This window comes from Egretta garzetta, unplaced genomic scaffold, assembly GCF_000687185.1.
Source record: "Egretta garzetta isolate BGI_Z169 unplaced genomic scaffold, ASM68718v1 scaffold91, whole genome shotgun sequence".
NCBI classification, from domain to species: Eukaryota; Metazoa; Chordata; class Aves; order Pelecaniformes; family Ardeidae; genus Egretta; species Egretta garzetta.
In genome coordinates, this window is record NW_009258661.1 from 4198162 (window position 1) to 4209090 (window position 10929).

At 43.3% G+C, this 10929-nt stretch overlaps 1 protein-coding gene across 1 annotated transcript in view; it reads right to left on the reverse strand.

The window, feature by feature from the left end:
- Positions 1-10852, reverse strand: part of PRKAR2A (protein kinase cAMP-dependent type II regulatory subunit alpha) — an 81004-nt gene extending 70152 nt beyond the window's left edge. Inside the window, exons 1-2 of the mRNA XM_035903805.1 lie at positions 10743-10852; positions 6037-6205 (exon numbers count right to left, since the gene is read on the reverse strand). Of these exons, the coding sequence (XP_035759698.1) occupies positions 6037-6205; positions 10743-10852 (279 nt within the window). The remainder of the gene's footprint in view (positions 1-6036; positions 6206-10742) is intronic.
- Positions 10853-10929: the final 77 nt, after the last annotated feature.

The following is a 10929-nucleotide window of genomic DNA, read 5'->3' on the forward strand; positions in this document are numbered from 1 at the left end:
GCAGAGCTGAGGATGTGGGTGCGGGGAGGGGTGCAGGTGCAAACCCTCGCCTCTCCTCGGGCGGCGGCTGGGCTGCCCAGCGCAGCAGGCGGGAGGCTGCCACTTTTTTTTTTCATTTCTGCTTTTTTTTTTCCCCACCGCTTTTTTCTTTTTCTTTTCTTTAACATCAGTGACCCCGTGTGCTAATTTCTTCTCCTGTTTCCTCACGGTGTCTGTGAGGCTGTTTCAAAGCGCCCCCGGGAGCGGGAGAAGGAGGTTTTCTTTGCTCTTGACTGGATCTAATCTAAATCTCGACCTAATTCTTGGTTGGAATTACATCTAGGCCCTCTGACCCCTCTGGTTTCTTGTCGGAATGAAGTCATTAAATAAGTACTCTTAAAACTAGTGAGCACAAGAGAAGAAGCGTGCAGGTCTTCCCGCCTCTTGGTAAAAGCCGTGTAAAGCCATAGCATCATCGTCCGTGAAATGGTGGCAGTAGCATCGATCTGCTTAATACTGAACGCCTGAGAGCATTAAAGGTGAAGAATTTCAGAAAAGTGAAACATCTCATTAATTGCTTACATGCGTGAGCTTTGGAGATTGTATGTTGCTAAACATGTTTTATTCAGATTTTTGCTTGTATTCTTTGTGCAAGACGTACACAAGTAGTGCTGTTAATCTGTTTGTATGTACCGGGGAGGTTTGGCAGTTGCCCAGGGGTAGGCAACTGGCTGTGTGGCGTGGAGCCATCGGCCCTTAAGGTTTGACGTTGCTGGAAAGCTAGTCTTGGAAGAAAATACGCAAACATGAGTCAAGGGTAATAGGGATGTTGGCTTAGCGAGGCCGCTGCATATTGTCAGTGTAAATATTTTTATTTAATTCCTTTGTTTCAGCAATAAAAGGGCAGAATTCAACTTGCATTCAAAATACAAAATTTCACGTAGAAGCCCAGAATTGGCTCAAGCAATTTACTCTGTGTTCTGGTTACATTTGCTCATGTGCCAAAGGGTCCCATCGCTTAGCCAGATGGTTCTCACCACACTCCCATACAACGATAGTCTGTTCATTGCCCTTGCACGGAGAGCACAACTGCAGATCCCAGAAGACCCCATTCAGTGCCTTTATTGACTTTTTTTTCTCAGTGAGGCAGGCCAGTTGGAAATCTCGTGGCACTTACTACAGCACCCAGCCTCTCTGGTAAAAGATGTTCTTTGTAATTGGGCTCCCATATTTTTTATGTGGGGTAAGATTACGTTTTGCATCTATACAAAATGAACAAATTAGAAACCAGCACAAGAGGCAGATTTGCCACATCTGGAGATTTCATATGAAGCCATTTCATTTTTGTTATTCTTTACAGCAGGCACAACAACTGCAGTATCCCTTTTCTCAGAAGGTAATTGGTACTGCTTTTTCATCTACCGCTCCTACCATATTATCTTTCTGGTGGTATCAAACAACCCAAGAGCACATTTCACTGCTCAATGTATGTACTTTAACTACTGATAGAACCGCTACAAGAAAATGGTTTTGCTCAATGAGAAAACCATACTTGGTTAGTCCTCCGCAAAATGAGGTTACATTTCTGTTGAGATCTTTCCTTTGCCAAGTCGGGTGCTGAAGATACTGCTGGTGGTGAAGAGGTAAAAATGAAATCTAAAATGCTGTAAAAATGAAAAAAAAAACCAAAAAAACAAATACTGTAAAGAATAAAAAGCATTGGCAAGTAGGGTCAGAGGAAGAAAGAGAAAGTCTAATTCCAAGGGAATACCCTTACTTTTCTTTCCTAGTCTCTTGCACAACAGCCAACCACCTAACAGTTGCCTGCTTTTGGCATCAGTCAGTTCTTGTATTAGCTTTTAACGTTTGTTGATAATTTTCTCTCACTTGTGCCTGTGGATATAAATCTGGTTATTTATATGAAAAAATGTGTTATCAGTAAATATTGTTAAGTCTTTGAAGAGCTACATTGTGTTAGCCTTCTGATATTTATATGTCCACACATAACTAATCGGTTTCAGGGGAAAGTAAACAGCAGAGGTCTGTTTAGCCTCTTCCTGAAGGTCAACGGACAAAATAAAAAGCATCCAAGGTCACATAGAGCACGTTTTCAGGCTGGTCTATACCACAGTTTATCCCATTTGTTCATATACATTTTTATTTTGTGAGCATCAGAACTGATGGCACATATATGCAAGAGACAATCAAGTTAATTGTAATACTGCCTGCTGTGCATACATATAGCTCATCATATGCTTTCTGTCACCCTGAATTTGCATAACTTTTTAAATTATTACTATAACAAGCATCCACATTAAAAGAATGGCAGAAAATAAATTAGGAAATGCACTTGCAGCCTTAATTTGGTCCCCTTTATAGTAACATTTTTAATTCATGCAGCATGACCAATGCAATTTCTTTCTGCTGGCTTCATGGCGTATTCGGCACCCAGTATAGAACTAGATACAACTTGTGTAACAGATGAAGCTGGTCCCCACAGTATTCCTGTCAAAATACATATATTTTTCAGAATCATATTTTTTCCTCATACTTTCTTAGTATCTGAAAGCTAGTCCCACATTTGTCATGTGTCTGCGCTCCCAAATGTTGAGGTCTCTTTCCTTCACTCTGCCTGTCCTACCCAGTGCTATGTGACTCGGCTGCATCCTAAGTGAAACTATGATGGAGCTTCAGTGCTTGTCCTACTAGCAGGAGCAGTGAGGTTGCAACCAAAAAAGCAAAACAGTCTCTGTAGTCTTGCACTGGGGAAAAATAATCAGATTAAACTTCCAGACTGGCTCTTTAAAAAGTTAAATAAATCCTTTTATAACAAGCAATAATTTACTTCTCATAAACCTGTCAGCACCAGCCAGAGCTCAGACGCTATATAAACATACGTACATCTTGGATTAATTACACTTGCCGTCAAATTCGCTGCAAGTAATTCAGTACAAGGATAACACAAAAAAACACTGAATAGTCTGATGGTTGGTGTTAGAAAACACAGTCTCTTGTTTAAGGGAAGTTAGATTAATTACCACGAGTGGAGCTTTTGCGCGTGGTTGCAGATGGCATGCTCCAAGCCCTCTCAAGTCGGGCACGTTCCAAAGCAGTCTTCCCTACAAGCCAGGTTCAGGGCCTTCTGCAAACAAAGTGAAATCCTGCCCTTGCCCTGATGCCTTGTGGAGTTCAGTGGCGTGGGATACTTTTAGCATGAAAAGTGTGAACTGACGAGGAGTCAGCTCAGCAGTGACTCTGAACATCCATGGTTGCTTAGTTTTGAATTATTTGTCAGTTTTAGCTGCTTTCCTGTGTCTCCTGCCTGGTAACTACTTCAGTTCACTGCAGAATTTTAAAGCCCCTCCATCCAACATCATGGAGCTGTAGTGTTGAGGACAAACAGAACTGTTGGATAATCTTTACACAAAATTTTGTAAACCTCAGGACATGATGTTGTCCGCATCCCCGTGTGTGCTGAAGCCAGTGACCAGGGTTTGTCTCTGTCTCCTGTCCTGGGCAGGACAGGAGGGGACTCTACTTGGGAGGGCATGTAAGCCTGGCTACTGCCTGCAGCCTGGTCTCTAGCATCTCCAGTTGTTCCGTTAGGGATGTCGGAGGGTATATCCCTGGCTATTTCTTTCCGTTCCCAGTTCAAGGACTACTGTTCATGACTCCCTCATCTTGTTTTGAACCTGCAAGTATAGTGCGCTTCCATGGTGTCTCGCTGCAGCAAGTTCCAGAAGTCATAATACCTGTTAGCTAAAACAGCACTTCTCTTTCCTCAGTTTTGATACACTTTCCCCAGATTTACCAAATGCCCTCTACAGCTGGTATTGAAAGATTTGGTGAATGATGGTTCTGCATGTGTTTTATTTGCTACTTTGTGATTCTGTAAACCTTGATCTTATCTGGCTTTAGCCTTCTGCAAATGAAGGCCTCACGGTCTTACCAGTCTGTCTTCCAAAGGCAGCTGCTTCATCCCCAGGGTCACGTTAAATGCTCTTTTCTGTACCTTCTCAACTTTACTGTGCCTTTCATGAGCACTGTGTGCAGGTCTGGTCTCCACATCCCAAAATGTGGGCTCACTGTGGTTTTACATAGCAGAAAAGTGATGCTGTCTTTTTCGTTCTCTAACACATTTCCTTGGGGTTTTTTGGCTGCCACATCATAATGAACTGAAGGTATCCAGTCTTCTTGTTAAGCATAAAAAGATGAAAAAATTCCCACTTCCCTCTTTCTGTTTCTCAAGTGGTTCATCACCCTCATTGTAAAAAACATATGCTGAGTTTCGTATTTTAAATTTTCTGTTTACTGTTCAGACTTCAGGGTGTTTTGGTTTTCTGCCTAGTGCTTTCTCCTGTCGCTGTAAATGTGCATGCACATCATATAACTTTGTGCATAATGTACACAAAACTTCTGACTTTTCATTTTAGCAGAGGAAGTAATTCTAACAAAGGACAGAGTGATCCTGGGCTTAGCTACCAGGATGCAAAGATCCTTCAACACAGCGCACAGGATAAAACTGCTTCTCCTGCCTCTGTTTGGTTTTCTTCTTAGGAAAGTACTAAGCTTCAGAAACCAAAGTGTTGGTTCTCTAACGAGCCAGTTTGCTTGTGGCAGTGAGCAAGATTCAGCATATATTTTTCTTGTTAGCTTTTAGAGTGAGTAGCTCGAGTACTGTGTATTTCAATAAATTATTTGGGACTGTCTATCACTAGCATAGAGACAGGAGAAAAAAAAATCAGCCTTTTGAATAAATATATATAAATACTGGTGTCAGCTGAAATATGTTACTTTAGTCCATCAAACATATTTCGCATAATTCTTGGGAAGATACTTCACTGCATTTTTTGATAAAACTCAAAGTATCAAGTTAGGAGAAACATCCGTATAAATGTCCAGATTCTTGTTGGCATAATTTAGTTTATAAAGACAGAAAACACTTATTCTGTGGGTAGCAATTACAATTTTTCAGGCAGTAGAAAACATCAGTTTTAAAATACCTGATTTTGTAAAACGTTTGTCCTAGCTGTTACCTAGATGTAAAAAGAAATATCTCTGAATATCAGTCATGTCGTACTTATGATGTAAAATGTCACCTGTATGAATCTAGATAAAAGTAGTCTCTGTGACGTAAGACATGTGGGATGACCATGTTGTTTAAACTACCCTGAGCAACACTACGTAGCAGATGCAAAGTTTATGGTTCCCACGTCAGAGAAGCCCTAAGCAACGGCACTCTGATCCGTAAGCAGGGGATATTCAAATAAGAACTTAGCTAGTCATTTGGTTCTCTTGATTACAAAGTGAAAACAGTACCCGCTTTGGTTGTACTTTAGTTTCTGTCCCCAGCACTGAAAACATTACATGAATGTAATTCTCCAGTGAGATCGGTGTGAATTCTGAGCAGAGGGAGTTGGTGGGAATAGACCTTTGTGCAGGACCCGTGGTAGCCAGTCACCCGCCGGGTACCTCTGACCACGCTGGAATGGCCATGTCGGGGTTACACTACATGGGCATTGCTACTAAATAAAAGTAAAATGGTTTTAGTTTGGTTTTTTTTTCAAGAGAAGACCTCAAATTAACCTGCCTGCATTGTTCAAAGACTAACCTGAATCCAAAGTATCGATTTCTATCTGTGTTTTCCAGCAGACCCTGTTCATACAAAAGTTTGTTGGAGTTAAGGGGTGTGTCCACAAAGAGCTCTGAAATTCGTTTCTTCCTTAAGCCTTTGCTTGCAAATCTGCAATTGTCTTTTACTGTATGTACATGCTTGTCCCTTCCCTCCCTATCTGCTCACATTTCTGCCTGACACAATTCAGGTTATCAGCATTTCCGTATGCAGTCCCGACCTGCCACTGCCCATCCCATGGAGCACGTACCGCTCTATCGCTATTGCTACAGCTCCTGTTTTCACATCTTCCATTGTCAGCCTTTGTCCATTGAATGTTATTGGCCGTTTCTCATGCCTTGGCATTTTCCCATTCATCCTATATCTTCCCTAGCTTCTTGTCAAACAAGCATCGCCGTTCCCAAAACTTCACCTCTGAGGTTTACGCCAAATGCATAATCTATCCCTTGCCTCGTCTTGCTTATCTCCCCCAGCGGGGCACTTGGAGCCTCCTTCCAGACCGAGCCCGTCGCTCTCCCTCCTCTTGCAAGCACTTGATCCCTAGCTGAGTCGGGACTCGCGGCGTCTTTGCTCTTTGGCCTCGTTTTATGGCAACTGCAAGAAGAAAGCCGTTAACAGGTTTCACTGTTCCTGGTGCTCATGTCCCTGCCCCTGCCTTTTGGTGCCCACAGATCCACCCCACACACAGAACTGCCGTGCACAACTGTGGGGCAGTGCTACGGCGGATGCTACGTGAGGGGTACGTTCTGTCAGCCCTTCCAGCTCAGCACAGTGTGTTGACTAATTCCTGGTATTAAAGTTGCAGTATTAAGTGTAAATTACAACAGTAATAAATGAGCTTTATCCACCAAATCCCCAACATTTTATATTTTACTCTGAAAACCCTTTTATGAGCTCTATTACAGCTGTTAGCACTTGTTTTAATTAAACTTACAGCACAGCATGCAGCTCAGTTAACCAGTTTTCAGAGACAATCAGTAAGCAGTTCCAAGTGCATTTTCCTGTCACTCTTCACATGCTGTGCTTTAGCATACGTTACAAAAACATTGATAGAGGATTATCTGTCTCAGGGGAGGATAATGGGGACGTGAAACTTCTTCTAGGCTATTTTTTCCAACTTCATTTAGGTTCTTAAGTTTTATAAAAGTATTTGGTGTGTGACTGCAGCTTGGATGCCTGTGTTAAAGGCAATGGGTGGTCCCCCGGGACAAGGGACTGGAAGGCCACCTCACCATGGTTAGACCCCCTCATTCCCTCATTGTCAGTCTCAGCAAAAAAACGATTGGTTTGCAGGGCTGAAAAACACTTGCTGCCTTCAACTGTGACTTGAATCACGTCCATATCAGAAACTAATTGGATGGGTGTTCCGTGTACAGTGCCTCTCCTGAAGGTTTTTTGTGATTTTAGTTTCCAAGGCTGTCAGCCCAAAAGAGTTGCATTAGAAAAAGAGGAAAAGAGGAATCTGGTTTTAGAGAAGGTAGTGGCACAGCCTTTTGTTGCAGCTGGTTTGAAGTGTCTCTCCATTGACATCTAGTGTCCGTACAGAAAGATCTTTAGATTCCTCACAGCCGTGCTGGCAATAATATTTATGTCTAAATCTTTAAAGATTTTTTCCACGTGTAGTTATTAAGACCCCTTATTGATAACAGCAGGTCAACCAGTAGGTGAGACTGATGGTGAAAACACAGGAATCTCCCTGCACGTAACACTTCGGGGTATCAGCGACATCCGTAGGTGTCTGTGTTCTGAATGGCCTTTTCAATGCCTTGCAGTTCAAAAATTTTATCCTTTTTTACGTTAGCCTGTACATACCTGCAAAATACTTTCAATCTCTATCTCTTCCCACAGAGCGTACAAGCAATTGTGAACCAATAAATATTCAAGACAGGTTTTATGAAGTATTGTATCTCTGTAGTCAGGCATTACTCTAATTCTTTAATTAAGCAAGAGTCTCTTTCAGTGAAAGAAACCTCTTTATTAAACTCCATTATATCACTTAAAGCTATTTCATACAGAACTCTCTTTACCTATTTTTACAATGATTACAAGAGTTATTTTCATATTGATTCATTTATATTGTAGAAATTCCAAGTTCTTACAAAAGGATTTACTATTTTGCTTTTGCAAAATCTTGAATGGTGGCAGTGAGCAATTAATCGTGTCGTTACTATACGCTTCACTCTGCAAGCAGCTCTACCTTCCCAGTGCTTCCTCCTGCTCCTTCAGTCAGCGTGGCATGCTTATGCTGGGGTAGTGCCCCCAGGAGCTGTGCCAGAATCCCAGCCCCACTATGCTTAGTCCCAGACTGATGTGGAAAAGTCCTTCCCTACTCTGAGAACTCTCTGTAGGTTCATATTTTGAGCATTTCCAGTGTTAGGATCTGTTCTCAAAGGCAATTATTTCAAATAAATTACGTTATGAAAGCTTAACAGGATTTATTGCCCTAATATTTGTGTGTTGCAGCCTCAGGAGAAGAGTAGGACAGGTCCAAGGATGCACACCGGGCACGGCTCCTGTGCAGGACTGACTCTGCAGTTCCAAGGGGCTTGTGGACTCCATGGTTTCTTGACAGTACCTTTCTAATCCATCCCTTTCCAGCCTTTCCTCAGTATCTTATAAGCTCTAGAAGAGCGCTCTCTTGGTTTGGTGATAGCTGACACAGCGGGGTCCTGTCCTTGCTGGCTAGTGGAAACTACTAACGTGCAAATAATGAATCTTTGCCTTGGAGCGATAGGAAACTTCTGCTGAAAAAGAGCTAGAACAGCCTTGAACTTTTTCTGTGAACGTCAGAAGAGGGTGATACAATATTTCCCACACTTTCTGGGAAAGGAGCTGTCATCCTTTTCTATGGACCGTCAAATATTTTCCCTCTTTCTCCTTTCACTGTTCTGTTATTTAAAAATACACTACCCCAACTGTCAGAGAATCTGTGTTGAAAGAACCTGCTGATTCAATGCATCCAGAATAGGAGTGAAAGCATCATTAAAATGTATCCTGCTTAGATTATCCATAATTTAACTATAAAGCAAAACATGTGATCATGAGCAATAAAGGAATGTGGCATAAATAATTTCATTCAGAGCAGTGCATTCATGCGGGCACTGGCAAAGCTGCTGCAGCAGCAGCCGAAGGCTTTAGTATGAAATTGCTTTACAGTGAGAGTTACAAATATACATTTGTATCCGTCCTTGCCACGATCCTTCGGCCACCCTGACTTTTCATCCACGGCAGGACTCGGTGCTTCCAGCAACCCCAAATTCTCCCTCGGTGGTGTCAATGGAAGGAGGCAGCGGCTGCAGCCGAGAGCATCGCGTTGCTACAGCAACACATCCCACTTCTCCAGGGACCACGTTGCCTCGGCGACATCAGGCGGGCAGACATCGGGTAGATCAAACTGTCTCAAAGCAGCTGCCCCCCAAAAAGCAGGACAGCCCTGGCCTTCAGGTGACGTGAATGCACAGAGGTAGATGGCCTGATGAGTGTCGGAACATGCACTCACAGCCTGGGTCTAGATTAGGAGAGGGTGACCAGTGTGCATGGTTCTTCGCAGGTAATGAGACAAGGTTACTGCCAAACAGAGCCTACCATTTAGTGCATTAAAATAAGACAGCAGAAAAGACAATGTCAGCGGGAGGGGATTAGCTGAAGGGACCAAATGCTGAGGCCACTGTTCCTGGTTTGTATAAGCAGGACCTGCAAACATACTGCAATAGAAATAATCGTTCCTTGTTCTACAGCGTGTCTATGGGTGGAGGTGACCTTGTACGCTCATTTTAGGGTAGTCCAGTGCTGTGTCTCACACAGTACACAGCGTCACGTAGGCAGAGGATTAAAGATCAATTTACATAGGCAACCGCCTGTGTTAATACTGTGAGGCACGGAGCCTCCCACTTGGGTGCCTGCAGGCAGTCTGGCAACCGGGCCCAACCCGTGCGAGAATGCTGACAAGTTTTCAAGAGCCCGTAGACCCTTTATCACAACTGTGTTGGTGGAAATCAGCACCAAATGCGTTCTGTAGACTTCACTGGAGCCATCTGTGTGAGGACTAGTAAGATGAGGAGGATCAAAGTTTGATGCGTGGACACCAGTTATCCACAACACTTGAAAAGCAATTTGAGAAGCAGGAAGACAGTAAAGGGCAGAAGAATTTGCACAAGATGACAGGTAATTTCCTTGTCATTTGTCTGTTCTTGTAGGAATCTTTTCTCCCTTTACACTGTAGGATTAAGAAGCCTCTTGCCTACTGTAATTAGCGCTTGAATGAATAGCATCTCTTGAACACAAGCCTGTGTTTCCTGGTTTTGTATGCTAGCAGTGCTTTGCTTTTTGCCCATACTGATTCTTGCAGAAGAGCAAAGCCTGCTTCAGGGGGTCTGGTGTTACTTGTCGCCTCTGGAGACATTACCATATGCTGCAGTTCTATGTCTCAATGATGTTAACATATCTGGTTTTAAGTAAACATCGCCTGTACTTACAGCTACTGCCCTGCTACGTGATTTATCCATGTATTTCTGATATTGGCCTTACTCTCTCTGAGCCATTCTTTGTGCATTTTGCACAAGACATTAGCTGTCTGTCTTGTCACAATCAAAGCTGTGGTCAATTGTGTTTACAAAGGATTCCTGAACTGTGAGAAACATTTCTCAGAGTGTGCGGTTTTGCATCATTTAGCCTTGAAAGGATGCTGCTTTCCCTGACCTCTTGCTGGGTTTTCTCAGTGACTCTGGTAATTGCATCAGTAGCCTTCGGAGTCACATTTTCCTTTCACATCTAGGAAAGATCCAACCTTTCCTTACCCTCTTCCAGCTGAATCACATAGCCGGTGCCTCCTTTATGCTGTGGCTCAGCCACACCGGCTCTTTTTCTGGCTTCTGCAGATGCGATCTTGTTTCACTCTTGGCCAGACTAAACTCTGCCACTTTCCTGGCCCATCATTTCCACCACTCTACTTTTCTATGAACTTCTCAGTCTTCCTTCTTCTGCATCAAACACGTTTCTTGTCCTCTCCATCAACATCCTTTACAAGCCATTTGAGTCTGTGCAAGCTGAGTCTGTCAGCAGTCGTTCTGCCGGCGTTGTCCCCTGTCACCATTCCAAGCAGACGTGTTGGTGGCTTTCCGCACCTCCCTACCACAGCTGGGCAGTGCTCCCCAGAAATATCTGCAAAGAGGGCTGGGGCATGGAGACCAGCACGGTGCTGGTCCAGCATGCTCCCTCCTGTTGGAGGTACTCATCTGCCATGTTTCGCCTTATTTAATTCAGGCTGCCTTGGAGAAGGGGCTTGTCTTTCTTTTGCTTCAGCACACTGAGAAACCGAA